Source organism: Schistocerca serialis, chromosome 1 (assembly GCF_023864345.2).
Source record: "Schistocerca serialis cubense isolate TAMUIC-IGC-003099 chromosome 1, iqSchSeri2.2, whole genome shotgun sequence".
NCBI classification, from domain to species: domain Eukaryota; kingdom Metazoa; phylum Arthropoda; class Insecta; order Orthoptera; family Acrididae; genus Schistocerca; species Schistocerca serialis.
The window spans coordinates 1,286,939,182-1,286,962,437 of NC_064638.1; the positions used below are offsets into that span (position 1 = coordinate 1,286,939,182).

The 23,256-nt window shown below is 49.8% G+C and overlaps 1 protein-coding gene across 1 annotated transcript; it reads right to left on the bottom strand.

Moving 5' to 3' along the window:
- Positions 1-22,555: 22,555 nt before the first annotated feature.
- On the bottom strand, positions 22,556-23,254 carry LOC126456904 (nucleolar protein dao-5-like). Its single transcript, XM_050092808.1, has 2 exons — positions 22,972-23,254; positions 22,556-22,887 (listed from the first exon to the last, which is right to left on the bottom strand). Exons 1-2 carry the CDS (start codon positions 23,252-23,254, stop codon positions 22,556-22,558), a joined length of 615 nt encoding a protein of 204 aa, XP_049948765.1.
- Positions 23,255-23,256: the final 2 nt, after the last annotated feature.

The following is a 23,256-nucleotide window of genomic DNA, read 5'->3' on the forward strand; positions in this document are numbered from 1 at the left end:
GCCGTTACGAGCATTCTGCGTCCCCGCAATGCCGTGGCAACTTGTGCAAGTAACTCTAAAAACTCGTCTATTCCTCTACCATATTGAAAGTATATATTGCAGATGTAAATCACTCCTGTGGGTGTTTGAAGTTCCACGACATTGCAGTGTTCGCCTGAGAATTGCGCAAGGACTGTGGCTCTAATTGATCTATTAATAATTACAACTGCAGCTTTTGGCTCTATATCAGAGTGTATAATTTGCCAATTGGCAGCCATGAATGGGATCCGCCCCGCGTGGGAGTACGGTTCCTGTAAACAGAGTACATCTAGACTCTTTTCCTCCACCACCCTCCGCAGTTCCTGCAAGACTAGTTTGCTATTGCGAGTGTTTATCTGACCCACGTTTAGTTGGCTCACGTGGGTAGTAAGTATGAATGTGTGATTCTGGCCAGTTTTTAGACCAGTCGTGGGCTACTCTGCCATTTGTTATCACTGATTGACAATATAGTTCATCCAAGTCAAACTTCTCATTTCTTCTTTCGAAGACCTTTTTAACCAGTTCTCGCAGGGCTCCGAAGTCGGTGGGGAGATTCATTGTCTTGAGGTGGATTCTGTCCACCGCCTCCATTACTGTAAAGGTGACATCTCTACCATACTCATGGTCGACACGTACCACATGTCTCAGTGCAGTTGAGGATTGCCGGCTCCTCTAGTCTTGATAGCTGCAAAGCATGCTCCAGGTTGGGGTATATTCGTTGGGGATCAATTCCCAGTACACCCCGGGATGGTGAGTCAGAGGGTGGGTTTGAGCTACTCACTTCATTATACTGGACATGTTTGGTGGTTACTACTTCTTCACTGTGTAATTGTGAACTCCCAAGTACAGGATGCCTGTGTGGTCGAGAATGCTCTTGTTTCGACCCAGGTGCCCAGCAAGGAGAGGGAACGTCTTCTTCACATGGGTCAGTCTGTACGCAAACATCGTTTCATAGATATCGGTTTCAGTTAGTGCCACAGGTACGTCATACAATATTACCAGAGGATTTCTTTTCTTGGGAGGTTCACATTTAATGGCCTTACTGAGTTTGGAATTATTTAATATTTTGTCCCTGTCTTCCTCTGTTGCGAGATCTACAACAACATTTTTTGTGGCCTTTACTTTGTTTATTTTTATTTTGTCCCTTGCTGGGTCAATTGTTGTTGTGAAGATCTCCTGTACCTTTTTAATAGTCTGACCAGGCAGGGGTCTTAAAAAGACTGCCGTGTCTGGCTTTTTTGAGATCTTCGCAATTGTTTCTTTAGTTGTTTGGGCTTTTGTGGCGGCTTGCGCCACCACTCCGGCCCATGTCTTGGCTGGCTGTTGTCTTAATCTAGCATTCTCCTTCTCCAGCTCTTCAAGACGCCCCTCAAGCTTGGGGGAGAGATTCAAAAGTGTCAGCAGAGGAGAACGTTTCCCAGTTTGCCTTTCTAAATGCCCATCTAGGCAGGCGCTCGTGGGATCGACGCTGGGGTAGTGAAAGGAAGATCGGAAAATGGTCACTACCACACAAGTCGTCATGGACTCTCCAGTGGACCGATGGTACAAGCCCTGGGCTGCACAATGACAGATCTATGGCCGAGAACGTGCCATGCGCCACACTGAAATGCGTGGCAGCGCCAGTGTTTAAGAGGCAGAGGTCGAGTTGGGAGATGAGATCCTCGACATCTCTGCCTCGGCCAGTAATCTTCGCTCCACCCCACAGGGGATTGTGGGCGTTAATATCCCCAAGGAGAAGAAAAGGCGTGGGAAGTTGGGTGACAAGTGCAGCCAATTCGGTCAGGGAGACTGTACCACCTGGAGGGAGATACACTGCAGACGGTTATGTCCTGGGTAGTCCTTACGCGGACAGCCACAGTTTCCAATGATGTTTGAAGAGGCACAGGAGCATTATATACAGAGGTAAGGACATACACTCAGGCTCCACCTGACACACTATTGTAAGTGCTACGGTTGCAGTAATAACCCCTGTATCCACGGAGGACAGGGGTCCGCATTGCCGGGAACCAGGTTTCCTGGAGGACAATGCAGAAAGCAGGTGTCATGCTTAGAAGCTGACGTAGCTCAGGTAGATAGCTAAAATAACCGTCACAATTCCACTGGAGGATTGTACAAAGCGTGTCCTGTAGGGGCATTCAGGCACTGAAAAGGCAAATTACTTCGCAGGGTCACATGCTGCCACCGACTGAGTGACGGACGTCGCTACGGCCATCGTTTCTGAGGAGACGGCGAGATCCAGGTGTATCAGGGGATGCAAAGAGCTCGACCTCATCCTCAGAGGCTGAGCTGACAGGAAGCTTTGTTGCGGGAACCACTGGGTTCTTATCCTTCTTGGAGAGCTTCCTCTTCTCTCTCGTCTTTGGGAGGAGGGTTGGCATGCTGGGATGGCTTTCCTGATGCATTATCAGGAACAGAGGAAGAGCTTGAAGCCCTTCGACCAGCAGCTGGTGGCTTCTTCAGCCACTGGCTAGTGTCTTGTGAGACACTGGGGAAGTCCTTGGAAGGGACTCCCCTAAGGGATCCCTTCCGAACAAGTGAGGCCGGAGGAGGCTGTTGCGTCTCCGGCTGAGCAGCCGGAGAGAGCTGTCGCTTCCCCGGCCGAGGAGCCAGAGACGGCTGTCGCCGCTCCGGCTGAGAGGTGGGGACTGACTTCCCCGGTTGCTTGGGGCGCACTGCTCCCAAACTGGGTGTTTTGGGAGCAGTAGAAGAGAGAGTGGCCTGTCTCAGCGGTGGGGCAGACGTTACTTGATTTCTCTGTGGGCCAACGGAGAAGGGAGCCTGTGCAGGAGCTGGTGGCGGCAATGTGACGGTAGCATAGCTCCTCAACATAGGTGTGGGGTTGAGTCGTTCTAGCTTCTTCTTTGCCTCTTGGTAAGTTAAACGGTCCAAGGTCTTAATTTCTTGTATCTTCCGCTCTCGTTGATAGACTACACAGTCTGGTGAGCAGGGAGAATGATGCTCCCTACGGTTAACGCAGGTGGGAGGCGGAGCACATGGAGCATTAGGATGCGGAGGTCGTCCACAATCACGACACGTGGGGCTGGCAGTGCACCTGGAGGACATGTGTCCGAATTTCCAGCACTGGAAGCATCGCATAGGCGGCGGGACATATGGCTTGACATCGCACCGGTAGATCATGACGTTGACTTTCTCAGGCAAGCAGTCGCCCTCAAAGGCCAGGATGAAAGCACCGGTAGCGACCCTATTATCCATCGGCCCCCTAAAGACACGACGGACAAAGTGTACACCTCGTCGTGACAGGTTCTCACGTAGCTCATCAGACTGTAGCAGAAGATCTTTATGAAAAATAATCCCCTGGACCAAATTTAAGGACTTAAGGGGAGTGACAGTAACGGGGATGTCACCGAGCTTCTCACAGGCGAGTAATGCCTGGGACTGTGCAGATGAAGCTGCTTGTATCAGAATGGCCCCACTCCTCAGTTTGGAAAGAGACGCCACTTCCCCAAACTTATATTAGAGATTGCGCACAAAGAAAAGAGGCTTAGTCCCCAAAAACGAATCCCCATCAGTCCTGCTGCGTACAAGGTATCGCGGTGAATACGGCTCCTGTCTGTCTGCAGCCCTACGTTCCTCCCATGGTGTGGCTAGGGGAGGGAACGACTTCGGGTTATATGTCACAGCGTTAAATTCCACCTTACCACGCTTAGAGACATTGGCGGTCGGGCGACCACCAGATTGAGATTTCACCTGCTTCATTGCGGGGCATCCGCCCCGATGCCACCCACTCCGACCAGGGGCTCTCCCCACGGGCGACACCCAGCCACAGCAAAGGCCACCTGGCAGGATGCTTCAAAAAATGGCTCTGAGCACTATGGGACTTAACTGCTGTGCTCATCAGTCCCCTAGAACTTACAACTGCTTAAACCTAACCAACCTAAGGACATCACACGCATCCATGCGCGAGGCAGGATTCGAACCTGCGATCGTAGCGGTCGCGCGGTTCCAGACTGTAGCGCCTAAAGCCGCTCGGCCACTTCGGCCGGCCCTGGCAGGATGGTCGTTGCCGGGAGTCCCGATGCCCCAGAGAGACGGATATCTACTTCTTGGCTTACGTGGGGAGGAGTCAGCTCTGGCATCGGCAGTACGATCCCTGTGTTGTCAGGGGGCTACAACCTAGAGGGTACATGACGACCCCACCACAACGGGCTGGCTACCGTGCTGGATTTTGGGTGCCATGGGTAGTCCATAGTGATCGTGGGTGCAGATGGTGAAGCACGAAGGGCGGAACTTACACAATCCATCAGGTGTGAAAGCCCAAAATGAGGGATGGAGGGTGCAGTTACGACGCCAAGACGATAACGAGTGCCAAGGTCTTAGGGCACAGAGGACTCATGGTGCACCACGTAAGGTGTCCTTCCCCAAAAGGCTCGTATTTCTGTTGAATTTGGAAAAATGGAGGTCAAACCCCAATGGGGACCACCACATTAAAGGCCGAAACAGTTGAGACTGCTTTTAGTCGCCTCTTACGACAGGCAGGAATACCGCGGGCCTATTCTTACCCCCGAACCTGCAGGGGGGATGCAAAAATAAAAGCGCTTCACAAGTCACCTCTTGTAAAAAAAAAAAAAGCGACATGAGTTACCATACAAAAATTTTTTTAAAATCATAGCCTTCTGCGGATTGCGCAACTTATTAAGATTGACTGTTAAAATGATCCACTGGCTACAGTCGTTAACCATATACACGTAAAACACAGTTGAAAAACAAGAACATAAAAACAGGAAAATGTTTAAAACACGATAAAACATACCAACGTGCTAGGAGGGGGAAGGACATATAAATAGTCACACTAATGGTGATCACCGGCCTCAACGTCCTCCGAGCAATCCTGTGGTTGACTAGGAGGGGGGGAGGGGGGGAGGGGGGGAGGGAGCGAGGGAGCGGTGGGGTCCCGGAAACTGTGACGGCACCCTCTGTGACGGAATGCTGCACGGCGGGCATTTCGACATCCGAAGAGAAAGGCGGCGACAAGTCGTGGGTGGAAGGGGGGGCACGACGATGGTGCGAATCTTCGGCCTTTCTTTTAATCGGAAAGGGGGAAGGGGGAAGGTGTCACAGACAAAGGCGGATCCACCGCCATGCCGGAATCGGTAGCAGAAGTCGGTTAGCTCAGCAAAGTTTTCAAATGTTGCACCGCGATGTCACGTTGTTGCGTTGCAGTAACGACATCACCCTCCGTCTGAGTGCGGGAAGAGGTCTGCTCCCGCAAGTAAGTTGCGTACCACTTCCAGAAATTTGAGACCAAAACCCATGCGCGACATGACCTGAAGGAGGTAGTCGTGGCTGACACGATCGAAGGCGTTGGCGAAGTCAATGGATAAGATTCCTGCAGAGGTACCAGGAGCCGCTGCCGAACAGACAACGTCCCTGTATGCAGAAGCCGCAGTAAAGATGTTACGACGCCGTACTCAACACGACTGAGGAGCAGCAATAACCTTATCGATGACAGATTTCAACTTGTCAGCCACGCACTTCGCAACGATCTTATAGTCGGCATTCAATAAGGTGATAGGCCCCAGATCTTGGACGCGACAGTCTCCTTCCATCTTAGGAATAAGCACCACCCTACCGTCCATAAAACGGCTGGGTACTGCCACACCACGAAGGACTTCGTTAATCAATGGAGTGAACATGCCCCCAATAATGTCCCAGACGGCGAGATGAAATTCCGTCGGTAAACCGTCGGGCCCTGGAGACTTCCCTTTGGGACACGCCTTCAATATAAAAAAAAATCGTGTGGCAACAACGCTGCAGTTAAGTCGGCGCGATCGTCGTCCGTTAAAAAACAACGCAGCTCGTCTAAACAGGCGGCAGTGGCGATGCCGTCACCATCGTAGTTGGAAAACAACGCGGAATAATAAGCAGTGACGTGAGCAACCATATCCCGTCTGCCACTGAGGCGATCGCCAGCATCCGTTAACAAACTCTGAACTCGTTTCGCAGACGCCAAGCGTCTCTCCTTATCCAAATAAAAAGTCTTCGGATGCTCCTCATCAACGGTGCCCGCAAAACGACTACGGACTATGTGACCTTTCGCCCTTTCGCGATGAATACCCAGAATCTTGCTTTTAATGCGATTGAGCCGCACACGGAGGTTACCATAGTCGTCAATAGGGGCGTCGAAGGCATCCCTGAGACACTACTGGTAAAAATCGAGCGTACGGTTCCTCCAGTACGACTCCTCGCGACTGAAGGCCGGTTCCCACTAGGGCTGCCGCGCATCAAAACGGCGCGTCAGCGGCGTGGTTGCCATGGAAATGGCGTCAGCGGCAAGGCGCGGCGGGCTCTGCGTCACGGTTTGACCATGTCGAACCGCTTCCGCGTGCCGCGCTCCAGGTGCGCGCCGCCAATCGCAGAACGCGCTGAGCGTGACGTCAGGTACGGACCCCCGGGCCACACGAACTTTCGCCGAACCGCTGGCGCGGACGCGGCGGCAGCTATGAAATACTTATCATCAGATTCCAAGGAAACTATTCGGGAGAAAAATTTGATTCTTGGTCATGTTACAGCCTGATATCTTCTCTCGATAAAGGACCGAATTTCTTTTCGTTATTCGTCGTGGTTACTTGCTGTATCGCATTTACGTAAACCTTTACACGAAATTTGAATGAGTGTGCAGAGGTAAAAACGCATTGCGTGGTCTTTGCGTACAGTTCATTTTAGGTAATACGCTAAGCAACTGCGCCATATACCACGCCTTAGAGAGGATGAAGGAATTGTTTAGTTTGACTTTCTGGTGCAAGGTAAGGTTCCGGGTTGCGTGGCTTTTGCAGAGGCCCTTAATGGAGTTGAGAATTCTCCTCCAATTTCGTGCTAGCATCTGCGTATGCCACACATTTAAAGGAAGCATTGTGAATTTGTACACCTTTTGACGTCCTGCCTATTGTTCTGAGAAGCGGGTCTATGGCGATCACGAATAAGAACATTGACAGCGGACATCCTTGCCTGACAGAGCGGCAAATAGGGATCGGTTTAGTTTGCCATCCGATTAATGTGACTACTGATCTTGCTCCCGTGAGAATATTTTCAATAATTTTGATAAATTCTCGGCCGAATCCCATTTTTGTCATGACCTGTAGCAAGTATTTGTTGCTTATGCGATCGAAAGCGTTCGCAAAGTCAATGGATAGAATAGCTGTCAATAATTTATGGACTGCCGTGTGAGCTACTATGTCTCGGTATAAGGACGCTGCGTGGAAAATATTGTGGTGTATTACTCCGCACTTTTGGTAGGAGCTGATAGCTTTGTTCATGACTGGCTTCATCTTTGCTGCAAGGCACCTTGCAACGATTTTGTAGTCGGTATTGAGTAACGTGATGGGCCGGAAATCTTGGGCACGACATGTATGTTGCGGTTTTGGGACGAGCACAACTCGACCTTCCAGAAATTTTGCGGGAATTTCGGTGCCACGAATTACTTCATTTACTATGTCGGTGAGTTTTTGCCCAAAGATGTCCCAGTAGACCTGATAGAATTCGGTTGGCAGGCCATCAGGTCCCGGCGACTTTCCTTTACAGCACGACTGTACAATCGGTTTTGTGTTCTGTATTGTCATCTCTGCTATCAACTGTTCTCGGTCCGCGTCCGAAATGTCAGTCTGCAGGTCGCATAACAAATAATTTAGCGCTACGTCGTCTGTCGCAACGTCTCGAAATAAGTCCGTGTACTGGGCTGTAATATGTTGGAGAATGTCTGTTTTCCGCGTAAGGCGCTCGCCTGACGCAGTCGTTATCGATTCTACGTGTTTACGTCTTGCCCGTGTTTTTTCACGCGCGAGATGATAGGACGACGGTTCTTCGTCGTCCAGAGCGCACAAGGCGCGACTTCGGACCAAAATTCCTTTCGCCTTTTCGTTATGTATACGGAGAATCTTTGCTTTAATACGATTTAAGCGAAGGTGGAGATTTTCATTTGGTCCGACGGGGGCGTTTAACGCGTCTTTGAGGCATTGTTGGTAAAATTCTGTTGTGCGCTGCGTCCAGAAGGATACCTCCTGGCTATAACATTGAGCAATCATCCTAATTTGCGGCTTTGCGTAGAAAGTCCACCACTCTAGTGCTGAGCTGTAGTTTTTCTCTTTCTGCAGGCAAAGCTGCCATACAGATTGCATTTTCGAGCGGAAGTCTCTCGCGGCAAGATGTTTCGTATTAAGCTTCCACAACCTGGGAGTAGGTGTTTCATTTGTACGCTGTAGGTGGATGGCAGCAACATAACCGCAGTGGTCGCTGAACGCGACAGGGATGATGTCTACACTATTTAGGTTCTTTGCAATCTGTTGAGAGACGTATATGCGGTCTATTCTGCTTGCTCCACTATTCTATATGTGCGTATACTGCGTTGTATGTGGGTGGAGGAGACGCCACGTGTCTCGCAGATCTTTGGCGGTCAACAGTTTCACTAATTCAGGACACATAGTGGCCGTAGGGTGCTGGTCGGATGGGTCTGTTACACAGTTAAAATCGCCACCGAGAATTATTGGACGTGTGGTATCAAACAAGGGAACTATCTCGTGGTTGAAAAATGCTGCGCGCATTCGTCTATTATCTGTCCCTGAGGGGGCGTAAATATTGATAAATCTCATGCTTTGTATATTGCACGCAATTGCGCGTCCGCTTGGCAACGTTTGGACATTGTCTGGCTGTAGGGAATTTTTGTATAAAATCGGGGTATCGCATTTTATATTATTGTTAATGTTATAAATATCATATCCATTTATGTTACTGAGGATGTTTGCGGTAACTTCCTGAAGGAATATTACGTCAAAACGACTGAAATGTACAAAATCGACTAGGGATAAAATTTTGTGAACTGCAGAAATCCCGTTTATATTTAAGGTAAGAATAGATAAATCTTTTATTTGCGTATAGCAGACAGGCATTGGAAGTGGAGAAAGAAACAGAGAAACATTAGCTACGGGAGACGGGGTATAAATGGAGATAATTTCATTCTGCGAATGGTTTGTTTTGTATGTGACGAGTATTGCAACTAATTTTCAACCGAGTTTATACTCAAACATCTTCAGACCAAACAGTACTGCGTTGTTGATCTGAGCGGGGAGGATCATTGTTGGTTTCCATCGGTACGTGCATATGTGGCGGATCGATTTGCATGGCATGGACGGCACGAATGTCGTCCGTCGGGACGTGGGCTGTGTGCCGAGCACGACACTCGTGCATTTCGTCTGCTTTTCTTTTAATTGGCGCTGATAATATAGCCTCAGTTACGAGCGGTTGTACGCTGATTTTTCTCTCGCTTATTTAGAAATTCCTTTAGATGTCGAACAGTTGCCTCGCGCCGGCGTTCTGCTTCTGTTTCATGCGACGCAACAGGGACGATTGTCACAGGGCATTGTTGATCGGATTTAGAAGTTGCATCCGAATTTCCGTTTCCACGGCCGCGTCTATGTTTCCTTTTTGAAGATTTATTCGGCGAATGGCTCATCGATATCCTGCTCGGGGATGGACTGGGGTCTTTACGTGAAACACGCTTTTCTCAGGATACAGCAGCAGGGCTGCGTCCACTCTCTGAATTTTGCGTGTTGATCTGAAAAATATCTGATGCAGTATCGTCACTTTTTGGCGGCTCTGGGTGAACGTCAGCCACAACCGTGACGTTTGTCGCATTATTGCCGAGAGAATTTTCTGGAATGGCGGCTTTTTCATCAATTTCTGTTACGTCCATGACATTGTCCGTGTTCGCTGGGGTCGCAGCCGATTCGCACGCAGCCTCTGTCACAGGGAGTGACGAGGGTCGAATCGGAGCAACACCCAACGCTACAGACGCATACGAATTTTTCTGCGTTTGTGCGCTATCACCGCCGAGCGGGAGCTGCACAGGGCGACGTCTGTTCGGACAATTTTGTCGAAAGTGGTCAGTTGCATTGCAGTACGAGCACGTCTGTGGCTGTCCATTGTACGATATAAAAGCCCTGTAACTGCCTATGACAAGAAAAGACGGGATGTGCTGTTTCAGTTCAATAAGAACACTTCTTACTCCGTTGTATACTTGTAGGCGGAAACCACTGCCCCATTTTTCATTCATCACTGAAAGCACATTGCCATACGGCATGAGACCACAATCAATCATTTGGGTCGGTATTTCGAAAGGAAGATTGAAAATACGCACTTGACGAATACCGTAACCCGCGTGGCACACGGTCACGTCGCAAAAGCTTCCGTCACGATATTTAAACTTGCGTTTTCCACCGTTTTCATTTACGATTTTTTCGCACATTTCCGCATCATTGAATTTCATGAAGAGGGTTCCGGTAATAAAGTCCCACTGGACTCCGTACGTTTCGGTTTAGGTAAGACCGAAATCGTCAATAATCCAGTCGTGAGCTTCGTATGCCGTTGGGCGTACAGCTTCTTTGCCGAAAATAACGTTCAGTGTGTTCGATCTGTTTACGTTTTCCATTTTCAAACTGTTACTTAACTACGCAAAAAACGCGCGAAAATGAGAAACTCGACAGCGGAACGCAACGCGGCGAAGCCAACAGAGCGGCCGCTAAGCATGGTATGGCCGTTGGCGTCCTTACACTGTAGCCGCGCCACAGAAGAAGCTTTCGCCCCTTCTCCCAACACACGCGATCGCCGATTTCCGTGGCACATTTGACGCAAAGCAAGTGGGCGAGACACACGACACAGCTGCTCGTTGCACCGCCTGTCATTCGTTTGGTGCGTGCGGCCTCCGACACTCGCGGGCGACGCATCTTGTAGGGCTTGCGCGCGGCCGGGCGCTGGGGGGACTGCGCGGGGTGTGGCAGTGTCGTGCTGGACCGACGGAGGCTTTCTCACCTGCCTGACACGCGCCGCGCTTCCAGATATTTGCGTAATTTGCGCGATGCATTCTCGCCTGACCCCTCCCCTTCAGTCCCGACTTGTCCCAACTGCCGCTCGCTGCCTCTCCGGTCGCGGTCCATATGGCAGCACATGCGCGAGAAACGTCTGCGGGAGGAGGCGAGACGACAAAAGAATAAATTTATGATTACAAATCGAATTTGGAGCTGTACGCCGCTGCAGAACGATAGGCGCTATCGTATTTCGGAGCATACCGCCCGATTCGTACTGTCTTGTCGTTTTCAAACACTTCCTGGCAAACTTGGTTAGCACATTCTCCTTCAAACTGAGATAATTATTGCAGTTTGGTTTCTTACGGCCGTTTAAAATGCTTAAGGAAGTATCTTCGTGACAACAGAAAGACGGTATGGAAAGAGGGCTGGCAGGGGCAGTGAATAAAAAGCAAAAACTGATGACAGCCAGGGTGCCCAGGCGCTCACCCATCTAAGTACTGACGATGTTGCTTGACTTACGTGATCAGACGAGTACGGCTGATTCCTTTTTTTTTTTTGTATTCTAAATTTAAGAAATAAAAAGTAAAGATTTTATTCATCTATTGTATTTAAGTGGGCCTATTTTGGCGAGTTTGCTAAAGCGAAATAGGGAATATACACCAGAGCATCTATGTGGGTAAATTCGTGGTTCAAAATGGCTCTGAGCACTATGGGACTTAACATCTATGGTCATCAGTCCCCTAGAACTTAGAACTACTTAAACCAAACTAACCTAAGGACAGCACACAACACCCAGCCATCACGAGGCAGAGAAAATCCCTGACCCCGCCGGGAATCGAACCCGGGAACCCGGGCGTGGGAAGCGAGAACACTACCGCACGACCACGAGATGCGGGCGGGTAAATTCGTGAACGCAGGAGATTGTTAATGTACTGCCTAAGGGTGGACGCAACAATTTACATGGAATTTGGTGCAAAGAATGTCTAATGTTAATATTTTGTTAGTGGCCAAGAGGCATGCTACGTTTAAGCACATGATGGCCGAAATAATATATATATATATTATCACATTAATAAAACACAACAAAACAAGAAATCAAAACACATGAAAATATGAGAAAGGAAAAACGTACCTTGAGTGGAGAGAGCGCGAGAGCGAATGAGAATGTGAGTGAGAGGACACATTAATGACATGATATACACTGTTTAATATTTTGTTGTTTTCTTGGAACACTTTTTGTATGTTTCACACTAAATTTATGGCTGATTATTTTCTTTTGCCTGCTGTATTTGACTATTGGACACTTTTGACTACGAATGGCACACGTAACTCGCACTTTGGCACTGCTACACGTACCCACTTTCACTTTGTGCGCATTTTCGCAACACTTTCGCAATGCACCACTCTTGCCGTCGGGGCTTTGGAGGGATCAGTGGGTGACGTCCTCAGCGACTGGGGTGTGGGTGTTGTGGGAGGGCGTCGGTCACGTCGTGTTGAAGGCGTCTCGGAAGGCGGCGTCCAGCGGGACCTGCAGGAAGTTCTGGAAGGTCTCTCGGTACTTGGAGCGTTGTTTGGCCCTCCTGTGTTCCTCCCACAGGTCCGTGAGGAACTGCGCCTTGTCGGTCTGCCGTTTGCTGACGATGGCGTGTGCCGTCATGGCGATGATCCACATTGTGGCCAGGCCTTTTGCGTTGGGGAAAGGCTTCGCGTCCGGAACAGTGAAAGCTGAGACACATATCGCCCTCTCGTCGGTTCTGTTGATGTGGGCGATCATTCTTCTCGCTGTCGTCCATATTTCCCCGCTCTCTCTGCAGCCAAAACGATGCTCGATGGTGTCGGTCTGGTTTCAGAGCTCGCATTTTGGGGATTCCCGCATTTTTATGCGTGCCAGTTTTTCATTAGTCGGCACTGTTTGGTGGATGATTTTATACCACGTGTCCCTGGCGTGCTCAGGAAGTGTCCGTTCCGAGACGTTCTTCCAGACCTGTGGCCAGTCGCGATCTGGAAGTCTCGTCTCTATTTTGGACTTTCTTGCCTTCCCCCTCAGAGCGCTGTAGATCTTTCTCGCAGTTCTTTGTTGTGGGTTGGCAACGACTGCGGTGATGTAACTCTTGTCGATTGCCATCTGTTTTATGTGCCGCAACTTGAATGGTATGTGGGTAGTATCTACACGAGGCTCTTCAGATTCAGGTTTATATTCGTTGATCAGGCTGGACGTTATCCTGTTATTGTTCTGGTTCGCCATTTTAATCGCACGGTGTAGGAGCAGTGCTGCGCATTTTGTTTTTACGTCCGTCAGTCCGAGTCCGCCTTCATCCCTCGACAGGAAACACGTCGCCTGGGAGACCTTGAAGATTTCCCGCCTCCACAGCAGGTAGTACGCCGCGCCTCCTATCGCTCGCGCAATTTCTGTCGGAGCACATAGTATTTGGGCCATGTACCACGCTTTCGACAGGATCGTTTCTTTTACCACCTGCACTCTTTGGCTCAGCGTCAGGCTCCGGTTCGCGTGTGTCCTCACGAGCCCTCTTGTGTTCAAGACGCTGCGCCAGTTTTGTGCTGCCATTTTCAGAGGGCACTGCTGTAGTTCCACTCAGTGCCGTGTGGTTGTTTGTCACTCGGTACCACTGTCTCGCTGGTCGCAGTCTGCCGTTGCCTATTGGTAGTAGCACTGTCTTCCTCGGATTCGTTTTGGCACCGGAACTTCTCTCAAAGGATTCCATGATAGGCTGGATTATTTCTAGTTCGTTCTCGTTTTGAATGAAAATGCCCATTTCGTCGGCATAGGCCATACATGTGATGTTTGTTGCACCCATTGTGTATCCTCCGACTTAAGCTGTTAGTTTTCGTAGTGGGTGGTCGAGAGCTATTGTGAAAAGAGCCATCGATAATGGACATCCTTCCCTGACTGATCTTCCCAGTCTGATTGACTTGGAAGTCCATCCGTTTATTGTTACTTTTGAGGTGGCATTTGTGATGACGTTCCCGATTGTTCTTCCGAATTTTGGTCCGAATCCGAGGCGTGCTATGGTTTTGAGTAGGTACCGGTGACTGATCCTGTCGAAAGCCTTGTGGAAATCGACAGAGATTACGGCTGCGGGTCTCCTCGTTGTTGCTGCGTGGGCTATGATGTCCCTGTATGTGCAGACGGCGTCGAAGATGTTCCTGCCAAGCACTGCACAGGTTTGCCATGGGCTAATGGCTTTCTTTAGAGCGACTTTGATGTTTGCAGCCAGGCACTTTGCTGCTATTTTGTAGTCTGAATTTAGGAGGGTTATTGGCCGAAAGTCTTCGATTTTGTTGGCTGCCTTCTTTTTGGAGAGCAGAATCACCGTCCCTTGCAGGAATTTTGAAGGCAACTCTGTCCCGTTCGGAACTTCATTTACTATTTCGGTGAGTATTCCGCCGACTGTGCCCCAGAGCGCAGTGTAGAATTCTGTTGGGATTCCGTCTGCGCCTGGTGCTCTTCCGTTTCTGCTGTCTTTGATGGCGGCTTTGACATCATCTGTGACGTTTTCGTTCAGTAGTGCCCGGTCTGCGTTGGTGAGGATCCGACGGGTTTCTTGCAGGATACTCGCCATTTCTCCGTCGTAATTTTCTTCTCCTCGGAACAGGTCGTTGAAATCGTCTTCGACGTGGCTCATGATGCCTTTCTTCCTCGTTAACCTGTTCCCGTCCTTGTCGAGGAGTTGGCTTATTTGTTTGCTATTAGCCCTCTGTCTTTCCCTGAGCAGGTGGTGCAGCGTGGCAGGTTCTTCTTAGATTTCGCCGTTTGTCTGGCTACGGGCGATGACTCCTCTCATTTTGTCTCTTTTCAGGCTCAGTATACGTGCCTTCAGTCTTCTTATCCGCGGCAGAAACAGCTCGTCGTCCGCGGGGGCCTCCATCGCGTCTCGTAGGCATCTTGTGTAGAAGTCTGCCGTGTTTCTTTTCCAGAAGGCCTTCTCAGCGCTGTGCCTGATCAGTTCCCGTCTTACTTTCGGTTTGGCGTGTTCTACCCACCACTCAGTAGTGGAATTGTACTCGCCTCGCCGCTGTCTGCATGCCTGGATCGTGTCGGCAATTTCCTGTTTCAGCTTCCCGTCCGTGAGGTGGCTTGTGTTTAGCTTCCACGTTCCTCTTCCTGCTGGAAGCTTGCTTCTCGGTAGACGGAGTTTGCGCTGATAGGCACAGTGATCTGAGAAGATCACAGGGCAGACTTCTACTTGTGTCACAGAGGTGGCCATCTCTCTGTTTACGTACACTCTATCGATTCTGCTTCTGCCGTGGTTATACAGGTACGTGAACACTGTGTGGTTTTGGTGTAGTATACGCCAGGTGTCCACTAATTTTAGACGCCTAACTAAATCCTGCAGTTCGGCGCATAAGTTGGGTACCGGGATCTGGTCTTCGGGTGAAATTACGCAGTTGAAGTCACCTGCCAGCACGACGTTGTTGCTGTGAACCAGTAGCTCGCAGATGTCCTCGTTGTAAAATTTGCTCCTGGCGCGCTTGTTTTCCGTTCCCGACGGAGCGTAAATGTTTACAAAATCAGTGTCTTCCACCTTCACCGCTATTCCGCGTCCGTCGGGCATCACTTTGACGTCGCCAAATTCGAGGCCGTGCCTGATTAGTGTGGCAGTTCCGCAGCGAGTTTCTGCGTCGATGTTGCAGATGACTTCGTATCCCGGTACCTGTTCTATAGCCGTCGTGACCACCTCCTGTAACATAGCCACGTCTGCGGCTTTGTGCTGCAGGAAGTCAATTAGTGCGTCTAATTTTAGCGCGGCGGTCATTCTGTTCACGTTACACGTAATTACACTGTATACTGAGCCCGAGCCGTGTTGCATTTAATCGCTTTGTGGAGGCGGGTCTGTGGAGTGCTGTGGCCGCTCTGGCCGCAGGACTACGTCCTCTGCCTTAGGGGTTGTAGCCTTTATGGTTGTGGTTGACGTATCTGACTCCTCTGCTTCCGATACGTCCATCATGTCGTCTTTTTCACGGCTGAGACAACGCCGCTTGCAACGGCGCCTTTTGGATTTCCCCGCGGCCGGGACGTCCACGTTGTTTTCTTTGGGCTCGTCTTCTGATTCCTTCAGAATGCGGGCCAGTTTCGTGACTTGCTTTTTGATGGCAAGCTCACGTATCTCGCTGTGCGGCGTGGCGGCGTCGGTGCTGGACCCGTTGCACCGCCTATCATTCGTTTGGTACGTGCGGCCTCCGACACTGGCGGGCGACGCATCTTGTAGGGCTTGCGCGCGGCCGTGCGATGGGTGGACTGCGCGGGGTGTGGCAGTGTCCTGCTGGACCGACGGAAGCTTTCTCACCTGCCTGACACGCCGCGCTTCCAGACACTTGCGTAATTTGAGCGGTGCATTCGCGCCTCGGGTCGCGGTCCATATGACGGCACAAGCACGAGAAACATCTGCGAGAAGGGCGCGTGCCTGATCGGCGTGTCCGAGACGCCGTGGGCGGCCGTTCGGAGCTACTAGGGCAGCGTTGTGGCGTGCCATGGAAAGGTGCGGAAACAAGGACAGAAGACGCAGGAGGTTCGACAAAGCATCCAAAACAATAAGCCCTGTCGTATTCCGGAACATTTTCGCCGTTTCATACTGTTTTGTTATTTCCAGAGACACTTTGGAAATCTGACTTGGCACAGTCTTCTTCAAACTGAGTTTCTTAATATCGTACCTTATGCTTATTACAACAGTTTTAAATCATAGTGGAAACATCTTTGTCACATCTCAAAGGCAGCATGAAAAGAGGGCTGGCAGCGGTAGCGACTAAAAAGCGAAAAATGAAGACAGCCAGAGTTCCCAGGTGCTCACCCATCTGAGTACTAACGTTGTTGCTTGACTTCGATGATCGCACGAGAACGGCAGATTTTTTGTTTGTTTATTTACTTTGTGGAATTTAGCACAGCTACAAAACAGTAGGCCCTGACGTATTTCAGAACACATCCGTCGATTCGTAGTGTGTTGTGATTTTCGAGGCGTTCTAGCACAAACTGAGTTCATTACTGTAATTTCGTATCTTACGTTTAATACAGTTGTTTAAAATGCCTGTGGAACCACCTTTGTCACACCTGAACGTCAGTATGAAAAGAAGAGTGACAGGTGTAGCGACGTAAAAAGGAAAAAATGAGAGCCAACAGCACTTCTTTTGTAACCAAAATATTTATTTCAGAAAAAAGAAACAACAAATAAATCATCTCTATGGTTGTGAATTAAACGTTTGTTCATCTTTTTGTGGTATTTATTACCCTTATTTATTTTGTAAGACATGCTGTCCATTTGGTAATTTTCCTTTCTATCTTTTCGTTTTTAAGCACTTCGATAAGTTTTTCCTATATTCCTTACTGAGAGTAGTCCATTTTCATTGCTATATGTTTATGTCCAAGTTTGTTGTGGCAAATACTGACACGACTGGCATTTCTCTGATGTCACAGAGTTATTCACTTGCAATGTCCATACAAACAAACAAAACAAAAAATGAGCGTAGTTATTTAGATACTGATTACATTAAGTTATATACATTTAAATTACATATTGCATTTAAGGCATGAAAGGATGGTAGAAACAAAGGAGGTCCGGTTTTAGTTCGGCGTTTAAGCATGCATCACATATTATTTACATGGAAAGACAGATCTGACAGTTGAAGGACGAAGGTGAAAGCAGAGATGAGTGCAAAGTTTATTAGTACCTCTTATGACTTTGTGGCACCTAGGAAGGGAAAGAACACTTTAATATGTACCTGTTATCCGGTGGTGATGGGGAGGTTGTAGCACTGAAACACTACACCCTAGGGTGTTCACACAGATAAAAACACTTTCTTTTTCTTTTTGCTGCATTTCTTAAAACACGTTGGCGCACTTCTACTTTCACTTTCTTTTTGGATTTGTACTATTTCACTTTTATCACTGCACTTCACTTTGGAGGTTGCTGTGGTGCTGTGGGGAGGCTCGCTGGTGGTCGCGTGCCGCCGGGGAAGACGTCGTCGATGGCTGCCTGCAGGGGTATCCGGAGGAAGTTCTGGAAGTTCTCGTCGTACCGCCTGTGCTGCTGCGCTTCCTTATGTTCCTCCCAGAGGTCCATCAGGAAGTCGACGTGGTCCGTCTGCCGCTTCGTCACGATGGCGTGGCCTGTCATGCCGAGGATCCACAGGGTTGCCAGCCTTTTCGGCCTGGGAAATGGTTTGATATCGGGCGCAGTGATGACTGTAGGTGTTATAGCTCGCTGGTCCGTTCTATTTACACTCCTGAAAATTGAAATAAGAACACCGTGAATTCATTGTCCCAGGAAGGGGAAACTTTATTGACACATTCCTGGGGTCAGATACATCACATGATCACACTGACAGAACCACAGGCACATAGACACAGGCAACAGAGCATGCACAATGTCGGCACTAGTACAGTGTATATCCACCTTTCGCAGCAATGCAGGCTGCTATTCTCCCATCGAGACGATCGTAGAGATGCTGGATGTAGTCCTGTGGAACGGCTTGCCATGCCATTTCCACCTGGCGCCTCAGTTGGACCAGCGTTCGTGCTGGACGTGCAGACCGCGTGAGACGACGCTTCATCCAGTCCCAAACATGCTCAATGGGGGACAGATCCGGAGATCTTGCTGGCCAGGGTAGTTGACTTACACCTTCTAGAGCACGTTGGGTGGCACAGGATACATGCGGACGTGCATTGTCTTGTTGGAACAGCAAGTTCCCTTGCCGGTCTAGGAATGGTAGAACGATGGGTTCGATGACAGTTTGGATGTACCGTGCACTATTCAGTGTCCCCTCGACGATCACCAGTGGTGTACGGCCAGTGTAGGAGATCGCTCCCCACACCATGATGCCGGGTGTTGGCCCTGTGTGCCTCGGTCGTATGCAGTCCTGATTGTGGCGCTCACCTGCACGGCGCCAAACACGCATACGACCATCATTGGCACCAAGGCAGAAGCGACTCTCATCGCTGAAAACGACACGTCTCCATTCGTCCCTCCATTCACGCCTGTCGCGACACCACTGGAGGCGGGCTGCACGATGTTGGGGCGTGAGCGGAAGACGGCCTAACGGTGTGCGGGACCGTAGCCCAGCTGCATGGAGACGGTTGCGAATGGTCCTTGCCGATACCCCAGGAGCAACAGTGTCCCTAATTTGCTGGGAAGTGGCGGTGCGGTCCCCTACGGCACTGCATAGGATCCTACGTCTTGGCGTGCGTCGCTGCGGTCCGGTCCCAGGTCGACGGGCACGTGCACCTTCCGCCGACCACTGGCGACAACATCGATGTACTGTGGAGACCTCACGCCCCACGTGTTGAGCAATTCGGCGGTACGTCCACCCGGCCTCCCGCATGCCCACTATACGCCCTCGCTCAAAGTCCGTCAACTGCACATACGGTTCACGTCCACGCTGTCGCGGCATGCTACCAGTGTTAAAGACTGCGATGGAGCTCCGTATGCCACGGCAAACTGGCTGACACTGACGGCGGCGGTGCACAAATGCTGCGCAGCTAGCGCCATTCGACGGCCAACACCGCGGTTCCTGGTGTGTCCGCTGTGCCGTGCGTGTGATCATTGCTTGTACAGCCCTCTCGCAGTGTCAGGAGCAAGTATGGTGGGTCTGACACACCGGTGTCAATGTGTTCTTTTTTCCATTTCCAGGAGTGTATTTTTGCCACCATTCTCTGGCACGTTTCCCATATTCTGACCCCGTTTTTACATGTGAAGCGGTGCTCTAATGTGTCGACACAGTTGCAGGCTTCACATTTATCTGAATCTCTGTTTGATCCGGGCTAATTTTTCGTTTGTTGCTACCGTCTTGCTTACTATTCGGTACCAGCTCGCCTTCACGTGCTTTGGTAGCGTGGTTTCCGTGATGTTTTTCCATATCTGTGGCCAGTTGTGATTGGGGAACTTGTTTTCTATTTTGTTTCTGGCAGGCCTTCCCCTCAGCGCCCTGTACATTTGCCTCGCTGTCCGGTGACTGGGATTTGCCACGGTTGTCAATGCATAGCTCTTGTCTATGTAGTATTGTCTTACGTGGCAAATCTTATACGGGATGTGGCTCGTGTTTATTGGCGGTTCTTCAGATGCAGGTTTCATTCTTCTTATCAGTGCTGCTGTGATGCTTTCTGGGTTCTTCTCCTTGATTTCCAGCGTCCTTTTTAGTAGAAGCGCCGCACATTTCGTTCTTACTTCCACAAGACCGAGTCCTCCTTCCTCTATCGGTAGCGAGCATGTTTCCTGCGCCACCTTGAAGATTTCTCTTCGCCACAGGAGGTAGTATACGGCTCCAGTGATTGCCCTAGCTATTTCTTTGGTTAAGGTCAGGATCTGTGCCAGGTAGTAGGCTTTCGATAGGATCGTTGTGTTTATGAGGTCTATTCTTTGATGCAGGGTTAGTTGCCTGTTTGAATGCACTCTCGTGAGGCCTCGTATTACATGTAGTGCGTTCCTCCAGTTGTATGCTGCCATTTTTTGTGGACAAGGCTGCATGAAGATGCCGAGTACTTTGTGGTTCTCGACTACTTCATACCACTGACTCGCTGCATTTATCTGCTTATTCCCAATTGGCAGTAGCACTGTTTTCTTTTTGTTTATTTTTGCACCTGACGCTTCTTCAAAGGTGTGCAGTACTTCTTCCACCGTTTTTATTTCTTGACGTTGTTGGATGAAGATTCGCATGTCATCTGCGTAGGCTACGCAAGCCTCTGTTTTGTCTTCCACCGTGTAGCCTGCTATGCTATTTGCGATCTTCTTCAATAGCGGGTCTAGTGCTACTGCAAAAAGGGTCATTGACAGGGGGCAGCCTTGCCTCACTGACCTGTTTAGCGCTAGGTATTTTGTTGTCCAGCCGTTCATGGCTATTCTGGATTTGCCATTCTTTAGTAGTTTTTCGACGATGCTGTTGAATTTTGGTCCGAATCCTAGTCTTATTAACGTCTTCATTAAGTAGCTGTGGTCGATCCTATCGAAAGCCTTGTTGAAGTCTACGGATATTATTGCTGCTGTGTTCCTGTTGGTAGCTGCATGTGCTATCACGTCTCTATAGGTGGAGGTAGCGTTAAATATACTTCTACCCGGCACTGCGCATGTCTGCCACTGGCTTATTGCTTTGGTCATAGCAGTCTTCAAGTTGCTTGCGAGGCATTTGGCTATTAATTTATAATCGGCATTCAGGAGCGTGACGGGACGGTAGTCTTCTATTCTTCGGGCCTTTTTCTGTTTCGGTATGAGTATGATGGTCCCATCCGTGAGCTTGGCTGGTATCTCTGCTCCGCCTAAGATCTCATTTACCATCTCCGTCACTTTCCCTCCGATTATGTCCCAGTACTCGATGTAAAACTCGGTCGGGATGCCGTCTGTGCCCGGTGATCTTCCTTTGGCACTGCTCTTGAGGACTGCTCTGACTTCATCTTCGTCGAAGGTCTCCGTCAGTTTTGTTCTGTCTGCCTCCGTTAGCATCCGTGTTGTGTTTTGCAAGATTTTTGTTACTGCTCGTTGTTTTATTTCTTCTTTTTGGAAGAGTTGTTCGAAGTACGTCTCTATGTGTCTTTTAATTTCTGGTTTTGTTTTGAGTGATCGCCCTTCGCCGTCGCACAGTTCCTTAATGGTCTTGCTCGCCGCCCTTTCCCTCTCCCTGTTGATGTGGTGCAGGGTAGCGGGCTCGTCCTCCACTTCGCCGTACGTTTTACTTCTTGTGATTACTCCCCTCAGTTGCTGTTGTTCGATCAGTAGCATTTTTGCTTTGATCCTCCTCACCCTAGGCAAGAAAGATGGGTCGTCTAACGGCGCATTTAGGGCATCTTTCAGGCACTGTTGATAAAAGTCGGCAGTGTTCCTTCTCCAGAACGCTTTTTCGGCGCAGAACCGAATTAGCAGTCTTCTCAGCGCTGGTTTCGTGCGCGTAATCCACCAGTCTATTGTGGTGCTGTGCTCTGCTCTCTGCGCCAAGCATTCTTGCCACGTGGCTGCTATCTCCTTTCTCAGAGCGACGTCTTGCAGGTGGTCGGTGTTAAGCTTCCAGGAGCTTCTTCCCGCCGCCGTCTTCTCTGTTTCCAAACGGATGCTGCACTCGTAGCAGGAGTGGTCGGAAAACATGACTGGGCAGACCTCCACTCGCGATATTTTGTCTGCCAAGTCTCTGCTTACGTAAATTCTATCTAGTCTGCTTCTTCCGTTTCTGTAGAAGTATGTGAACTCTGTGAGTGCGGGATTTTTCACTCTCCACGAATCCTCCAGTTTTAACCGTTTAACAAAGTTCTAGTAATTCGGCGCACACGTTTGCCACTGGGATCTGATCCTCTTGAGCGGTCACACAATTGAAGTCACGACCAATTATGATGTTGTTGTTGTGTAGGATAAGTTCACATATTTCTTCATTGAAGAAGTCGCTCCTGGCTCTCTTGTTGTTTGTGCCTGACGGTGCATATACGTTCACAACTAACGTGCCCTCTATTTGGATCGCAATTCCTCGGCCGTTTGATAACATCTTGGGTTCGTCAGTTTCTATTCCATGTCTGACCATTATCGCGGTGCCGCACCTCGATTCTGGGTCTATGTTTGTGTAGATGTCGAACCCCGGTATCCGTTCTATCGCCGTCGATGCCACTTCTTGCAAAAGCGCTACGTCTGCGGCTCTGTGTCTTAAGAACTGTGCGAGGGCGTCTATCTTTACTGCTGTAGTCATTTTATTTACGTTGCAAGTGATTATCTGGTATGAGTTTTTTGCCAGCCTAGCCATTTCTATTGTCCGTCAGAGCTGTCGTCGGAGTCCGTGTGCTGCAGCTGTGGCCGGTCTGGCCCGCTTTGCCTCCTCTCCTGTGAGGAACTGGAATTTTGCCTTTTCCTTTCCTTTTTGGTTCCTGTTTTGTTTGCCGTTTTGTTTGTCGTTTCTGTGTCTTCTTCTGTGTTCCGCTGTTTCCCCTTGGCTTTTTCTCCGCTCCTCTTCTTGGAGGTGGTTGCGGCGACGTCATCTTCTTGGTTAAATTTCAGTATCTTTTTAAGTTGGTTCACATTTTCTCTTATCTTCTGCTCGCGTGCCTGTTCGTGTGTGGCTGGAGTACCACTTTCATTTTCTGATTTTTCAGTTTCCATCATTTCTATTTCTCGTTCTGGTTCTTTTTCCTTTCTCGCTTGCTTCGCCAGCGTTTTCTGTGTACGCGCCGTCTTGGGCTGTACTTGCTGTTCGGCCTCGTCCGAGCTGCCGTCGCTAATCTTCCTTTTGTCGGCGCTTCCGGGTGCTGGCCCGGCGGCCGGCTCGGGGCCGGGGGTAGCCGTGGCAGCGGGTTCTGTGGCCTCCTCCTCCTCCATTGTGTCCTGCTCGGCTGTAGCGGCGGCGGGGCCCGCGGCGGCAGGCTCGTTGTCGTTACTGTCCTCTTCCTGTGGCTGCGGGGCAGAGTCCGCTGTTCTCAGCGACGGAAAATCTGCGTTGAGATTCATCATCG